Genomic DNA, 18,094 nt, shown 5'->3' with positions numbered 1-18,094 from the left:
CATGCCTTGTTAATGAGAGATCAGAATGGAGTGACCAGACCGGTTCAAGCTGACTGGGAGGCAGCAGTAACTCAAATAAATATGCATTGCCAACAGTGGAGTGCCGAGGAGCATCTAAGAATGCACAACACGTCAAACCTTGAAGTTGATGGGCTACAGCAGGAAAAGACCACAAACATACACCCAATGCCCAGTTTATTAGGTACAGATAGTTCCTAATAACCTTGTCCCTAATAAAGTGGTCACTGAGGGTAGACTCAGAGAATATTAAACAAGATACATAAAGAAAACTTTAAATTCAAGAGCAGTGAATGAAAAGAGTGGGATTAATTAAGCAAGCTTTTTAACATGCATGGGAAACAGAAAGTATAACCAGAATTCCTGAAGCTTTTGGCCACATTGCCTCAGTCTCTCTTTCGAATTTGAATATAATGAGTATATAATGAATTAAAATGAAAGCAGTAATGACAGAATTCCACATTATCTGTGCTTTCTTTCAGATGAACGCTGACTCCTCATTTGCCTTTGCAGGCTCAAAAGATCGCATGATATTAAAGGACATCAAAAAATTTTGCCATGCTGAGGCCACATGCAACTTCCATCACATGAATAGATCACATGAGTTTTATGTTGCTTCATGTGACATCAGGCTTACTGAAGGTACCAGCCATGGTCACCTACATTAGATTTCAAAGATATTTCACTGACTTCAAGGCACTGGTATAGCAAAAACATTTCATGTCATAAATTATTATTCTACTGATGATTAAAAGAAGTAGTTGTGAATTGAGCTGTGCAAAATAAAGAGCATTCAGATATCTTTGTGCTGTTCAAATCAACTTTTGTTGTCATAACTATTTCCTGTCCATTATTTAAACAAAGAGAAATAATACAAAATTTTATTAAAAATGTTTTTATGGTAATAGGAAGTCAACATCTCCAACCTGTAACTCTATAATCTTGAAAAGCATCCAATGAAGCACTAACAGGCTATGAAGGCCACATCATTCATCAGATACTTTCATAAATAAATGTTTTATTCTGAATGGATATTACCATCTCTTTCATGTATGAGCACCTTCAGCTTTATGGATACTTACAATAACCCTGATTTGATTATTAAATAATAATTTCCATTAAAATGATAATCAGAGAAACAGATGAAATATGATTCTTGATTATTATTCAGAAATATTTAATTGCAAAATAAACAAAACAGTATGCTTCAATGAATAAGCAAGCAAAGTATTGTTATCTTTTAAGATTTGCTATTCCTTGTTTGCAAATTAGGTTTCAGGTATAAAGAGTAATTCATGGATTCTGCAGGAGAACTTCACAAGTTGAAAGGCCAGACAAGCGATTCTGAAGTTCTGCCCTATGAAGGAAGATAGATCCCAAATCAGAAAACTAAGAGAGAAATCCTAATGTGCTGAGGTAGTAAGAAAAAGTAAAACCCAGCGGACTTTGTGGCGGGGACGGTGAATAAGTCTGAAATTGCACACTTAGGGATTAAATTACCCTTGAGGAAATGATATAATCCACTGGTCGCTGGTAACTTTCTCCCCATCTCTTTACTCAATTCAGAATTGACTTTATTTTTGCAGAATTAAGAGCCAAGTACAATTTATCTATTGTGTGCAGCTCTGGCTACCGACCTACAGAAATGATATCAATAAGTTTGAAGGCGTGCAGGGAAAATGTATACAGCTGTTGCCACGACTCTGAGTTACAGGGAAAAAGGTTGAATAGGTTAGGACTTTATTCCCTGGAGCGAAGAAGAATAAGGGGTGTTTGTATAGGGGTAGACAAAATGATGAGGGTCAGGTAGGACGAATGTTTGAAAGTTTTTTGTGCCCTCTGATTGTGTGAGACTAGAACTAGAGATCATAGGTTTAAGGTGAAAGGCAAAATAGTTAAGGGGAATCTGAGGGGGATTTTCTTCACTGAGAGAGTGGTGCAAGTGTGGAACACACTGCTAGCGGAAGTGATAGGTGCTGGTTCAATTGTAACAATGAAGGGAGGTATGGATAGGTACTTGGATGAGAGGAGTATGGAGAAATATGGTCTAGTTCAGATAAATGGTACTAGGCCATAAACCAGGCCAGTATGGACTAAACAGGCTAAATGGCCCATTTCTGTGCTGTAGTTGTCTATGACTCTGTATGCTTCTGTGGGTTACTACTGCTATGTCGACTCAGGCCAAAGTTAAGCCACAGGTAAACAGCATGGGTGCTGATATTCAAATGAATAAGAGGTTACATTGCTCATGTTTCTGTGGGCAAAGCCATACTCGGGCTGTTCAATATGCATTCAGAATATTCAAGTTTTAATGAAGGAGCTTAAATCCAAGAAAGTATACAATGTGGATTTGGGAGATTCTCACCATTCTTGTTGGTTAACATATTACACAAGAACAGTATCAATCCAGTGGAAAGCAAGTGAACTCTCTCAACCCAAATAATCCAACAAAGGCAAAAAAATCTTTCAATTACTGATCACCAACTCAACCCTCATGGACTTCCCAGATCTAGTTGCTTCCTATGGCTCAAATTTCAGAGGACACCGATATTATTCTGAGAGCCACTTGTTCTCCCATCCAGAATATAGTGTGCAGGAGAATGATGGTAAAAAATACAAATAGTAGGCTTGTACAATAATATAACATTATGTTTCCTTTAATTTTCAGTCTGTTTCCTTAAAACTTAACTTGTACATGTCTTTTGAACATGAGATATACGATTATTTGTCTACATTATTATTGCTTAGCTGGTAAGAGGTTGCATTCATATTCTATGCAAGCATAAAGTCATCTCTCTCACGGTGATGAACTGGTGTGTCATGTCAGTGATGCACTGCCTGTCACTCCTTTTGTAGCAATGTTGACGGTGCTGCTGCTACTAATACTCTATTTTATCAGTTCCCTTTCAGGCCAGAATAGATTCTCTCTTAACTGCTGACTTCCTATTGGTTACAATGATATGGGGTATCAACTTGCTCATTAAGTTAATTCCTGAGTTTCATAACTAGAACCTGCATTTGCCCTCTCAACAACACCAGTAGTGATTGGCATAGTTACTGAAGTCTGACTTTATTTGCGGGTTAGATTGCCATTGCCTTGCTGCTTCGTTTTGTGTATATTGTTTGCCAAATTTGCCTTATATTCTCTGCCACTGAATAGCAAATAATATGGTCTTAATATTGACCAGAGTCAAATTATATAAGATTTAGATTCTCCTTCAACTCCCTTAATTAGATAAGAGTCCCTTTTAACTTCTTGGACACGTCTGTCAATGGAACTATATCCCCATGATATTATTAGGGTAAGGTCAAGATGAGGGATCCATATCCTTCTCCCTCCTCATCTGGATCTCGAGAAGCAATTTGCATTTCATGTTCACACACCAGTTGCTTGGGAATCGCATGCTCAGGAAACAGCACTAATTTAGCAATTGTTGAAACTCTCAATTCTTCCATCCACCTGATTTATGTGGTAATAGTCAACACCCACTGTTAGTTCAGCAGTGAATTGCTGTACTTCTGATGTTCACGACATATTGACAACATCCTTGCCCTACCTCAGATGATGTCCACCCAGGATACAACTGATCCAGTTTTCACTCGCAGAAGACATTTCACCTATCTGGCCATCAAGCTTGTTCCACAGTGATTCTCTTTGGGAATGAATACTCTGGTTCCAGCAAGTAAAATTATTTTCCAGTAAGAAGTCATCACAGAATAGGAGCTTGGAATAATCATCCGTAATCTATGATTAATCAATAATAACATTGCTGCTGCACTTGCCTCTTCACTTCTTCACTGAATCACTTGCTAAGAAAGTGTCTATATCTTCTCATCCTTGGCAGTTTCTGATCTTAGTCACTTTTACTCAATAATGTATTTTCTCATCAAGATCTCTCATCATAAATATCTCCTGTGGTGAAAGATATGTTGGTGGTAACTCCTATTTATTTTCCTGGTTTGTACTGCAGTGTAATCACAACTCTCAGACCTAAGAGTAATTTCTGCAGTCTTGCTGATGTGCTGTGCAGGCTTTTCCTCTGGATTTGCTCTAGAGGTTGATAATCACTTTCTACTACAAAATTTCCTTCTATATTGATATGTGCAGAACTTTTATTTCTGATGGTGAGAGTGCTTTGGATGCAAAGCTATCAACAAGCCAACTAGGTATTACCTGCATTTAATTGAGGCTTCATCAGTATCAGTTGCCCTAAGGTTGTCATAGCCAGGGGTGGTAGAGGGCATAAGCTCCCACTACCTATAAAGTGCTCAAAATGGCGTGCATCTCTAACAGCCTCTGACAACCAATTCCAACACTTGGCCTTTAGGTATGGCTTAGCTCTACTAAGTCCAACAGAACTGTTTCTACTGACAAGGGAAAGGGTAAAGGTGGACCATTGGCGCCTCAAAACTACTTGCTTCAAACAGGTAGGGTTCATCAGCCTTGTGTGGCAGCCCGCCTAAGAAAAGGAAACCTCTGATTTTAAACCTCCGCTGCCTTGCAGCTATACCCACCCATGGGAAAGGCTTCGGGAGTAAACCCCAAGGAAGAAATCTGGAGCCGGGGTCCTTGAGGCAATTTGATGTTGTACTTCACTCTAACAACGCCTGTGGCGACACCGGTACCAAGCTGTATCGGCACTTGCCCTTCCCTTGGACAACATCAGTGATGTGGAGAGGGGGAACCCGCTGCATGGGCTTCATAGCCAGTTCTTCAAATCTTCCCACCCAGGCTTGTGCCCTGGAGAGGACACAGTCAACCAGAGGCACAAACCCATGATCCCCTGGGATCAACAACTGCCTACTACTGTATCAATCCACAGAACCTCAACATACATCAAATGATAGTTTATACTAGTATTTGTCATCTTCTTTCTTTAGTGCTCACACACGTATGGTAGGTTCTGACAAGTTAGGAACAAAAACATTTAGAGTTTGGATCAGCTGCAGTTCTTTCTTGTTCTTTGGTTAATTGGTCATTATAAATTATCCTGTGATTGCTTGGGGTTAAATAATTTGTTTGCTAGGCAGTGCAGCTTGTTGGGGCAGAAGAGCCTGTTCTGTGCTGTACTATATCTCTAAATAAATAAATACATATTTCTGGGATGGATTTAACTCTGTTCTATCTCTTTCCTGAGCTTTCCTGTATTCACAGGACTGAGCTCAAACCAAACTTCTCTGTTCTTTATCTATCAACTCTTGGAGATGACAATTTTGGGCTGTCATCCATTCCATAGATTAGGATATTGTCTGTACATCTATGTTTCCTATATATTCTACAGTTTGTCTACTTTTGCTGAAACATGTACTGGCTTACCCCAAAACCAAATTTAGATGTTTAAAATGTGTATCATACAAATGACAATGTGCTATATAAAATCAACAATGGACTTTCTTCAGACTTCACATTCCATTAACTGTTTTTGATATCACATTTGTTGCAAGCATTGTCCTCTGTCACCTATAGTTTGATTTCTTCCAGAGTTAGGGAGTAGCTCCTCTTAATTCAAGTCTCTAGGTCTGGATGGATTATTCAACATCCATTCAGTTCTCCCTCTACAAATGAGTGTCCCAAAGCTTCAACTTGCTTCCCTTTCTGCTGTCTATTGGATTTCCTGTTTTGATCTTTCTTTTCAATGGCGTTAGTACTTCATACAATGGGTATTTTCACCAGTTTCACTTGGAAGTTCACAGTAAAGTGAGATGCAAAGCACTCAAATGTTTCAACATGACAGTCTGGGTCCACAAATTAGGTCTATTCTGTTTCTTATTAGAGGCACATAAATAGCACATAGCCTTTGTTCTTGGTGTTATCACTTAATCTGCTGGTTCAGTTAGCAAATCGATACTTCTCTTTTTCCAGGGAATAAATTTAGGGATAATCTGAGTGGCATACCATTACTTTGTGTTCCTGTATCCAGTATTAGCTTGAGATTGATGATGGTGCCTTTGCTCTACTGAGAACTTCATTTCTCTAGGAGCTGTCATATCCAGTCACCCTATGAAGATGAATTGGTCCAATATCCAATATGTCCTCAAACTCTCAATCATCATCAATGGCAGAGGAATTCTGATTTGTTTCTTTACATTCATACTTTTATTCCACCTTTGGGCATTTCCATTCTACATTTATACCTCTGATTTCAGTATCTTTTCCCACTGATTAAGCTTACCATGTAATCTAGATCTGGATACTGGAGAATTTACCTGTCAACTAATGACTACTGGCAAATGCTGGAGAGTTTTCTTACAGTCAGCTTTTCATTATTTTGTTTCTGCTGTCTAACTGCATCAAACCTAATTCTGATCCCAAAGGTTTGCTGAATGAATAGTTTGGGAATCTGTGTTTTAATCAGTCTACTTGTGGCTTCCTGCATTCTCACTGTATCTACAGAGATCACAAATTTCTCCTTCCCAATCAAAGCTTTCTGCCCATCTCCCAGAAGAGGTTAGTCACCTAAACTTACATCTATTTACTTGAATTTTCATTTACTCTCTGTGTTTCTAAGACTTGCAAAGGAAATTGTCGAACTTCTTGCCTGGCACCTGCCTCAGGCTTTGTAGCATGTTGTCTATGAATCCAGAGGCAAAAGGAAATGCTCTAAGATCTTATCTGAACTTTTGTTCTCTTGCTCTCTTACCTTAAACCATTGAAAATATCCAGTTTTATTCTCCCTTCCAGAAAACAATACAGCTACAATCCTATTCATCATTGTGCCTTTATGAAAATTGTTGAATGACATGGTACCATACAATTACCACAGCTAGCTTTCACACTATCCATACATGTAATTATCCCAGGTTAGTGTTGCTTTCATTTGAAGAGTCACATTTAGAACATCATTTACATGGTACAGAATTTCACTCCCCCAGAGCACTGCCATTGGATCATGTCTTGTTGTTCCCACCACTGTTAATAAATTACCCTGTAAGATTCAAATCTGGCCCTTACTTCATGTTTCCCTTCAGAATACAGGCTGTATGCTGCCCAGAGATACAACACATATTTTCCAGAGATTGTGTTTGTTATTGTTTCCCACTCCACCAGATTTAAGAAAAGCTATCTGTATTTCCCTTCAACCAGCTGGTTCTTGAACTATCTGCACAACACTAATCATTACCTCAGCTATGACTACTTTGTATTATGAGGAACTTGGCTCTATTTTCTGCTTCTAATCCTGGTATTTTCTTATATAATTTATGTTTAATTTATGTTTCTTTCATCTGACTGTTGTGTGTCTATAATGCTGCTTCAAGTATGTTCTACACATACACAGACTTGTGCATATTGCAACAAAATCATCTTGACTATTTCAATCAGAATCTTTTATTTTTTAATAACGCAAGCCAGGCTTGCGAATTTGATTGTGGTTGACATCTGTAAGATGGCTTTTCTGCTTCCTAATGTTCGGGAGCAATTTATGTCCAAACTAATAGTTCTGGATTGTCTTAAAATTCCAACTTCAGAGGTTTCAATGGACCCACCACTACTGATCCTATGACAATGAGATTTTGCAGCCTCCAACCATACCCGCACTATGCCATCTACATCATCCCTCCCCCTCATCTCAAAGCCAAAACCCCATTAGCTGAATTCAAGTAAGGTTATCATGGTCATCCTATAGTCTCTACTGTATGTGTAAACCATTTTGAAAATTCTTCTCCACAATGTTACTGGGCTCAGCTGGGATTTCCCTGACACAATGAGGCTATAGCATAGAGGACAGATTTTTGGCATGTCACCTCTGAATAGAACAAACCTATCAGCTCCCTGCCCCTGTTCTCATCCCACAACCTGCAGATCATCATCTCTCCAGAACTAATTGAATTCCTTTTTGATGACATCTCAATCAAGTAACCTTGCAACCTTCTTTACTCTTGGCAGAGCAACCCCATCTTCTCTGATCCAGCTTTTTAAAATTGTCAAGTCTGATCACTCCATTTTTTTTACCTTGATCTATTTGAAATCCAATAAAACTACATTAAGTGGATTAACCTAGGTAGTTTTAAATGATGGGACACAAGTTATCATTTGGGTCTCACAATGATCTAATTCTCCTAATTATCCAGGCTGTTATCACTTTTGCTAATTCTAGTCCTTCTTGGCCCCTGCCAACTGTATCTAAAGCATCAATCTTGCTTGTATACAAATCTTCACACCATCCGTGTTATCAATGTACTTGTCAGTTCTTCCCAATTATGGTAGCTTAACTTTGTTTTGTCCAGCAAATGTATGAAATCTTCGGAATATGGCAACCAGTTCAACCCAATACATTTATTCTGAAAAGCTGTCTGTATATATGACCATTCTGTTTAGTTAATGATCTAACCCAGGAAATAATATAGTTAAAAAATATAAAAATAAATACTTGTCTACATGTGTTGTAAATTATAATATAACATTCTAATTGTTGGGTGAGGAGCTGGGAAGAATAAGTCCATTAATACTTCAAATGTTTAAAATGTTTCTAACCTCCACAGTAAATAAAATATTTCAGATAATCACATAATAATGTTAACTTTGCCGACTGTATTCTCAACGACAGATTGTCATTCATCTCATACCTGTGAAAATCTACATGACTACTAATTTAGATAATAACCTTTTCAATATTTAGGAGCTTATTTACAACATCTTACATTTACACAGTCTTTTATGTTGCAGAACAAGGTGTTTCACAGGAACATTCTCAAAAAAAAAAGAATGTAGTGGCAGATGACAAAATATAAGGGCAAATGACTGAAAAACTGTTGGACAACATTGGTTTTTAGAAGTGTACTGAAAGAGGAATTGAAAAGCAGAGAGTGATCCAGTTTTCTGTTTACATTTCTCATTTATATGTTATTATATTCTTCCAAAGCTAAATAATGAAGGTACAATGAACATGATAATTAAACATATGTAACAAAACTGCGCGTTGAATTTCAGCAACCAAATATCTGCTCTGGTTGACTCTATAGGGTTTCCATTATCTTTATATGAAATGTAGACTTCTCATATGAGGTCAGATCTTCAAAGAAAAGATCGTGGTATGCTGAGGAAAGTGTTCATGTGATTTTTAGTAAACTTATCTAGCTTACCTAATGCTACAATTATTTTACTGTAAAGACAGAGCTAGTTTACATAAAAAGCAAAGTTGATTTACAACTTGTCTGATTATAAAGAATCATAAAATATTTAACAGTGAGGATTTTCAGCAAAGTTGTGAGGAAAAGCAATTTCAGTTGATAACATGAACTAATGGCACACTAAAAGTATGAAATAATTATAGTAGGCCAATAGCAATTTTGAACAAGAGATGGTTATCCTAGGATTGCTCAGGTATTGAACCAAGAACCAACTGCAACATAGCCTTGATTATCCAGCCCTTGAAGATAAGTTGAACAATTGTTGATCTATCTTATTTAGTCCTGGAGGTTCACAAATGGCTATTCTTTAGTTGTTATCCTGATGTTTTTTGCCGTGCAATTTATCAAAGATTTCATTCTATCGGCAGCATAGACAGTAATGGAAATAGCCATTTAAGATCTATGGAGTTTATTTTCACCTTGATGATTATGAACTTTTGGTGATATTAATTCAATCACCCATTCCTTAAATGAACTGAAACACTGCAGTACGAAATCAGAGATGCAAGGTAAAATAGTTGGGTATGCCTGATTTATGGCATTCTACATGTTCTCTCCTAAAACCCCTCTACCTACCTACCTTCAAGATATATTAATCAGAATTATGGTCAACCACAATCACTTTTCTTTGTGTGACTCAAGTTTTGTTTGTGTATGTTCAGGACAAGCTCTTAGATAAACAACAGAAAATCCTCAGATGCTGGAAATCCAAGCAACACACACAAAATCCCGGAGGAACTCAGCAGGCCAGGCAGCATCTAGGAAAAGAGTACAGTCGACGATTCAGGCCAAAACCCTTTGGCTCTTAGATAGTTTGTACTAAGTACTATTTACTATTGCGTGAATGCCAAAACACTTAACAGGAGAAGCAACATATGTGGAAAGAGAAATAAGATCATGTTTCAGGTCAAATGGCATTCAGCGGAGAGACATGAAGTTAATTGAACTGAATTACTTTAAGTCCCAGATTACTTAAACTCTTAGCCTGTATCTAGCATCAGGTTCACAAACAAACCAATGCTGTTATAAGCCATTTACAGAGCTCCTCTTGAAGTGCAGTATATGTTTACCTAGTATTATATTTTTGCTTCCAATGAAGGGCCATTGATCTGGAATATTACTTGATAATTCTGCAACAGATGACCTGTCAAGTTCATACATTTTCTGTTTTTACTTCAGATGTCCAACATCTGCAGAATTTTATTTACAGTAACTTTTGCTGCTATTCAACAAGTTACCATTGTTGCTACACAACTCAGAGGGTTATCTTCACAAGTGATTATCAACAAGGTCTTTGAAATACACTCTAATGGGTATGTCACAAATTATTATACTCTGGGGCAAGGAAACTAAAAGTGAGTGAATCATTCCCTAATAAAAATCTGAAATCCAAAGATGCGGTTAAAATCTTGATTAAAATATTGATTGGGTGGCTCCTGCCATTCACTTACTGAGGCATTCTCAATAGCTTTCAATGTCATGTCAACGCACAATGATATGTATATGGCCTTGTCATTTTGCATGGGATGGAATTCTGGCTCTGAAGCAGTCCTTTTGGGCATTAAACTGTCTTTACTCCAATTTTGGAGGCTTCTGAAAATCTAATGGGACTAATGCAAGACCTACAAACTCTGCCACCAAAACAGCAGAAGAATGCACCAGGGAGCAGGTGGATAAGTCCTGTCAAATCGTTTCCTACATGAGGGAACTGAGCCCAAGGGTTTCCATCAGTTGGTGGAACGTCCAACTATTTCAAAAAGGATTTTAAGAACACTTTTGGTTATTTTCCTTGGCAAACAGCCATGACAGAATTCAGAGTATGCACCTGGGAAAGTGAGGACATTTGTAATTGATGGAGGCCACATTGGAGAATGACGTTCCACATTCCATCTCGTTTTTTTCTTGTCAATGGGTGTTGAGGTCCCTGCACTTCGATTGGAGATGGCACTTCGTAGGGAGCGTGTCCTTTATGTGTCGGGATGGGCAAAAGACAGTGCGATCTGGCGAGCACCTTCCTGCACCACTGCAGCAGCGCAGCACATGCGGGTCAGGCAGCAGCTATGCAAGGTAAGGGCCCGTCCAAGTTTTAAATTTCGACTTTCATCTGGACTGGGTGGAGCCTAGTGGTGACACCTCCCGTGCAAGCAGCACCGATGTCCCTCTGAGCTTTTTACAGTCAGAGAAAATAGTACAGAAGATCTTAACCTGAAGCAAGGGTGAGCCATGTGGAACAGCCTCCTCTATATAGTTTCAGACAATAATGCACAAGCCCAAGGCTGTTATTTATAATGCAGCTGACGGCAATGAACACCGCGGGAGACAGAAGGAGGCGGGGCGGGAGGTGGAATTCGAAATACCACCGAATCTTTAATCATCCACATGCATTCAAAATTAAATGAACTACTTCCCGGGTCATACTCATTACCCTGTCGCTTTTGGAGTAGCCATTAGGCAGATTTTTCAGCGGTTTGCGTGTTGCCGTGGCTCACCGTTTGTCTCAGAAATTCAGGTTGCCTTTTCTCGTCTTTTTTTCCCCCGTTCAAGACATTAAATTGCATCTTCACTAGAACGGGCGCGCGCCATCTATCTCACAGTGGAAGGTCATCAATAATTATAACCCGAATCAACAAAACAGAAACCTTCACTGCATTAACCCTCGAGAGCAATACCTTCGTGAAACTGTCCAATGTTTAAACTTTAACCAAAATATCCCATTGTTAAATCCGAAGGAATGGCATCTCAGAAGGCAGCGGACCTTCGTCTCATTAATTGCTTACTGTTGTAAATAGAGTCCCGTGACCCAGTGGGAGTCTGCACAGATTCTCTCTCTCACGTACCAGCAGAGTTTAATAGCCCATGTGATGAATTCCGCCTTGTTTCTGATTTACGATCACTTCGTAAATCTTCAGCAGAAAAATGGGAAACTTAAAGGAAAAATTCAGTCGACCGTCAGATTGTTTTTATATATCGCCCCCAATCTGGCGCGTTTAAAGCGAAGTGAAATAAAACTTTGAAACATAAAACCAAATGGTCCATTGTATTTCGAACATTAAACCCGCATTGTATGACTGCGCTCTCTTAGCTGGGATTTATGCACCTATGTTTCGTCTGTACAGTTTTCAAAGGTCGTGCATAAATCATGCATCAATAAAATGACTGGTGCAGCTGCTATGCCAGGTTTTGTGGTCATCCTGATGCTGTCCATTGTAACCGTAATGGTGTGCAAGTTCAACTCAGCCTCTCGCTGTTAAACTTCATATCTGCCACCTCACTACGCCAATCATATATTTATGCAAATCGAAGTAGTTTCGCATTAATGTTATTAAGCAGAACTGTCTTGAAGTTCAAAGACAACCACTGAAGTAAAATATACATTAAGCAAATTGTGGAAAATTGCATCGTGAAAATTCATTCACTCAGATGCGCGCGCGCATACACAAGGAGAAACAAGACTGTAGGATAATTATCTTCCTTTAAAAACGGCTAGCTTTGAACATAAAAATAATCTGTGGGCGAGAGAGCTGAATTTTTGGTAGAGTCCGTCGTTTCCAAAAGCTAAACTGACTTCTCAATGTTCTCCCTAACACGGCACTTATTGTACAGTAGGCTTCTGGCGCAAGAATGTCCTCAAGGTTCCTGGAGGGGCGCTGAAGTCAATCCAGACCACACTGAAGTGCCAGATTTTGTTAATTCACGTCAAATTGAGATGGTTCAATGAATATTACGCGTACAAGTGAATGTCATGCACATTATCACCAGGTCCTGTCGTCCTTTACTTGCTTTTCTTTTGAGCAAGTGATTGAAAACTAATGCAGCGCGAAGCCCATTAGTCAAGCTAGCTCACTGTCCTTTCTTTCCAAGGCGCAATAGAAAGCTGAAGGGTTCGGAGTAATTTAAGACAATCCTTGCCACTTTCAACTCCTATTCTGGCATTTTCTACACGGAAGTGCGCAGTTCAATACTTGTGGGTCGTGGCGGCGCTAGACCCGTACACCCGATTGTGCTAAATTCCCCAATATTTCCCATGTACACGCGTTATTTCTCACACTTTTCACATCCCACTGCAGGTTAAGGTGCCCCGCTGAAGCAAATATTCGCGTCTACCTGTAGCACCCTGATAACCAAAGTTAGAGATGCGCAGAGCTGGGGGGCTCGGGAAATGCGCCAATTAACCCATACATTCCTCTTTTTCACAATGACAGTGACGCCGTCCTCAGCGTTTAGTATTATTTATGCAACCTATACAACTTCAAGTATACACCTTGCAATTCTCAGCATACACAGATTTAAACTCTGACAAGTCTCTACACGCTGTTCACTGTTTTGCCCTTTGGGTGTCCGGTATAGTGTTAAGGGCTTGGGGGAAAACTAATGTGACTGTAACATATGTGACCAAAAAAACGCTCTCGTCAAATCAGTCTCACAGGTATTTTAACAGCCCGAGAAAATAATCAATATCCGAGGAAGATTCATTATCCCAAATGACGGGCACAAGATCCGCTGCCGCGTTTTGTACACAGTGCCGCAACAATCTCACAAGCGCCTGATGGTTTTATTTTTGCATTTTAATCGCAAACAACGTTTTGTTTATTTACTCTCCAAATAACCCGATGTTCTACTTATTGAAAGAGGAACGCGGCTTGCGAAGAGGCATTTTAAGTTGCTGTGCGGGTGAGAGCTCATCTCGTCCCGGGAAACCGGCGAGCACCCTGTGTCAATGTACAACAACCTGAAATGCGCTTATGTTCATAATCCCCTTCTGTGCAAGAGTTCACGGGAAGAGACTGATTAGTCCATCATGCCAGATTGTAACATACAATAACGCGCATTACGTAAGTTTGAACGTTTCCGGGTAGCAAACCTTGTAATAAAATATCACCCATAGAGTTTCATAGCGGGGACTTAGCAACCCTACAATTAAACTAAAGTATGTCTACCAAGTCGTCTCGGATATTATCGCTACTGCTATCGTCAGTGTTTTTTTTTAATTAACAGCAAATCAATATTTGCAAGGTTACGGTGCACTCTTTCGTGCCGAGTTGTCTTGGCTATACCAGCACGACCGAGGGTCTTGCCCGGTGCCCGCTGACCGGGAGTTTTACTAACCCACCTCTGGTTGCAAGGACGCTGCAAAGCCAGGCGGTCACCAAAATAAACGAGCTTTTCTGGGCGCACGATATTCTCAGCTGCATGACCGTCACTCGTTGATACTTTCCCCCCCTTTTCTTCACGATCCTTATCTGACGCTGAATCGATATGGAGACGGACGCTGGTTTAAGGTTATCAGCAAGAACTCAGCGCCGGCCGATGTTAAAAACCAGCCAGTACCCGCTGTATTAAAGGCAGAGCGAAGCACAGCACAGCGCAGCCCGGGACCACGGCGACGTCACGGAGAAGAGAGCTGGAGGTTCATGCATATTCATTGGTAGCATCAAGTTCCAAACTCCTGTCACTCCTAGTCGATAGGGCAGTCGGTGTCTCCTAATTTACCGCACTCCCCAAACCCCTTGCAGCTTTACTTCTACATCCTAACCTGTTCTCTGTTACTTCCTTCGCCTTCAAGTCTATAATAACTCCGAATCAACCCTGCATTAATCTTCCGTTCCTTGTCACACAGACTATTTCCTGTACAGATATAAGTTTGAAGTTGGAGAGCGTTGAGACCCAGCTTTGCTACACTGGGCTGCATCCCCGACGCTAAATATTAATCTGTTCTAACCGAGAAATTGTAATTATAATGCTCCCGAGAAGAGTATTCATTTTCAACAACGAAGACTAGGCTACAGCAATTTACATTTTCACAGAGCCTCTTCCCGAGTACATCATTAGAAAGACTTCAGAAGAACGCAATGTGCTAACAAACTAGCTCCAGACCAATGAAGTTTTAGGAGTGACTAGGAGTCCCAGCGGGTTCTCGACTACTTTCATTCATTCAGGGCCTTTCAAAGTTCTTATCATTCTTGCGGCGATGGTGAGACACCATCTAGAACCATTATAGCCCGTGAGTTGCCGACCAGTGCATTCACGGATTTGTCAGCAATGAAGAATCGACATTGTACTTGCAAGTCAGGTTGGTGCATTATTTGGAGAGGAACAGCGGATGATGCTGTTTCCAAATGCTTGGTCCGCTTATCATTTTCAGCAATCGTGATTTGTGGAAGAAGTCTCGATTGCCTGCTACACTTCATCGTATCAGGGCCACAGCTGTAAATATGATGTCCGACAGATGAGGTGAATGAATGGTTTAGGAAGGCGGGTGATTACCCCGTTCGGTGTTGGAGTAGTACTTATTTAGACAAACGGGACAGTAGTATTTCACACACACATTCCTGACTCGTCTGTGGCTTTGAGAACTAAATGATGTATCATTTGCTGCAGAATATCCTGCCTCTGTCTTGATCTTGCAGCTAAAATATTTACATCTGATTCAATTAACCTTTTGGTCAGAGGTGATACCACTCCCAGTGAACAACCTCCTTCCCACCACGCTCTTAATGTTGTATCATTTATCTAATGGAAAAGCTAATGGATGGTAGTTAATCTCTCTTGTTGATGATGGCCAATCGACTTGTGAGATACTACTGCTATGTGTTACTAACCAGTTCCAACCTGGATCTTATTCTAATCTTGTTGCATATGGGGAAGGTGAATTTTACATTTTAAATTTTGAAAATTAATTTAAATTTTGAAAAATCTACTGAAGACTTTATTTAGTTTAGCAGAACAAATGATGAAGCAGTAGGTACAGTATACATTCTTCTCAGAACATTTGATTAAAACCCCACATAAATGTTCAGAATACAAAATTAAAGCACAGAGCTTTGGGGCTAATGTATGCCCTGGAATGAAAATTGGTTGATCACTAGGAAACAAAGAAAAGGAATAAATATATTGAGATGGGAGTCTGTAATTAATGGGTTTTGGTGCTTTGGCTTTGGCTATTCACAATATTAATCAATGATTTGAGAGAAGGAACCAGTTTGCAGTTGAGATGATGAATTGAAACAAGGATACAAAGAGGCTTCAAGGACACTTAGATTGACAAGGTGGGCATACACACACAAATACAGTAATAATGTCAATAAACATACAATGAGGAAGAACAAAGATGCAGTACATTATTTACATGTCATTAGAGTGAGAAGTATTTCATACAAAGATACAAAGTGTTCTTGTACAATAATCTCAGAAAGCAAGCAATATGGTATAATAAACAGTTAATAGATCAACGGTGCGATGATATTCATATGAACAGGATTTAAATAGAGAAACACTGGTGCCTTGCTACAGTTATCAGGATCTTTGTGAGACCATATTGTCTTATTATTTAAGCCTTCTTACTTAAAATATACCTAACAGGAGTACAACAATCATTCACCAGACTGATTTTAGGATAGCACTGCTTTAGGATGAGAGAATAACTTGACTAGTGACAATAACTCTGCTGCGTGAGCTCAATGGGCCAAGCAACATAAGTGGGGGAGACGGGGTGTCAGAAAATGTTGATGTTTTGGATCAAATGGGGCATCAAGACTTAGATGACTAAGTTTGATATCACTGGTATTTAGAACGAGTGATCTAATTGCAACATACAAAGTTATGACAGAGCCAGACACACCAGATGCGGGAAGAATATTTCCCTTGGCTGAGGTTTTTGGAACAATGGTTCACAGTCTCAACAGGAGATGTATGTCTGGGATGAGACGGCATTTCTTTACTCTAGGGTGGGCTACCTACAATTCTGTATTGCAGACAGCTCTGGAGACTGTTACTGAATATATATTAGAATGAGCTGAATATATTTCCATATGCAAAAGGCAATGGAGGATATAGGAATGAAGTGTAAATATGACATTGAGATAGATGATCACCACAAATATATTGAATAGTGGAAAAGTCTCAGAGGACCAAAAAACACACTCCTATTTTCTCAGTTCAATAACCTGAAGAATGGCAAATTAAAATGAACATGAACACTATGCAACCACCAGCTCCACTTCTGGCATTACATTGGTGACAATATTACCGTTGAAGCTGAAGACGGTTAGGTTAAGATAGTCCTTAAAGAAATCTTGCACCAATTCTACGTGGATGACGTGATTCCAGCTGATGACTTCTCCATTTGATACCCATTACATTTGTGCTGCTTGATTCCACATTCACTCAAAATGTTGCCTTGTTGTCAAACAGTGGTGAGGTCATTCTTGGCTCATCATTGGAATTCAGCTCTTCAGTCTGTATTTCACCAAGTGTGTCCAGAGCTGAGCGATAGAATCCAAACCTAGCAACTGTGAACATTTCATTTTTGTTAATGAGGTGACAATTGGTACCACTCTGATGATGAGGACAATCTAATGGATGCTAATTCGCCAAATTTGATTTGTTCTGGTCTGTGTGAAAAGTTCTTAAGTGGGCAGTTTTCTACTTTGTCAGAAATATAGGATTGTTTCAGTTGTACTAAAACAGTTGGATACAAAGCAAACAACAACACACACAAAATGCTGGTAGAACACAGCAGGCCAGGCAGCATCTATAAGGAGAAGCACTGTCGACATCTCAGGCCGAGACCCTTCGTCAGGATACAAAGTAACGCGTGCAAAATGCTGGAGGAACATGTTTACTAAAGGGAGAAATTGATATTTATGCGATCAGATTGGAGACAACCCAGACAGAATATTAGGTGTTGCTTCTATACCTTGAGGATAGCCTATTCTTGACAAAAGAGGAGGTCATGGATTGACACATCAATTCAGGAATGGGAATTGGAATTGGAATGAAAATGGTTGCCCACTAAGATGTCTCACTTATGGTGGATGATGCGGAGGTGCTCAATGAAGCAATGAAAACTGATTGAAAATACATGAAGGAAAACAATTTTTTTAAGATGATTTAAGATTGATGCACCATCAATAACTCACTCTGAGACGTAAGGCGAGATATCGGCTTT

General features: G+C 39.5%; 1 protein-coding gene across 1 annotated transcript in view; it reads right to left on the bottom strand.

Annotated features, from left to right (window-relative positions):
- Nucleotides 1-14,524, bottom strand: part of clstn2a (calsyntenin 2a) — a 537,584-nt gene extending 523,060 nt beyond the window's left edge. The window contains exon 1 of the mRNA XM_059948013.1: nt 14,258-14,524. Within this exon, the coding sequence (XP_059803996.1) occupies nt 14,258-14,339 (82 nt within the window). The 5' untranslated portion in view covers nt 14,340-14,524. The remainder of the gene's footprint in view (nt 1-14,257) is intronic.
- Between the last annotated feature and the right edge of the window lie 3,570 nt (nt 14,525-18,094).

Source organism: Hypanus sabinus, chromosome 2, assembly GCF_030144855.1.
Source record: "Hypanus sabinus isolate sHypSab1 chromosome 2, sHypSab1.hap1, whole genome shotgun sequence".
Taxonomy (NCBI): domain Eukaryota; kingdom Metazoa; phylum Chordata; class Chondrichthyes; order Myliobatiformes; family Dasyatidae; genus Hypanus; species Hypanus sabinus.
This window is presented reverse-complemented; position numbering and strand designations above follow the sequence as displayed.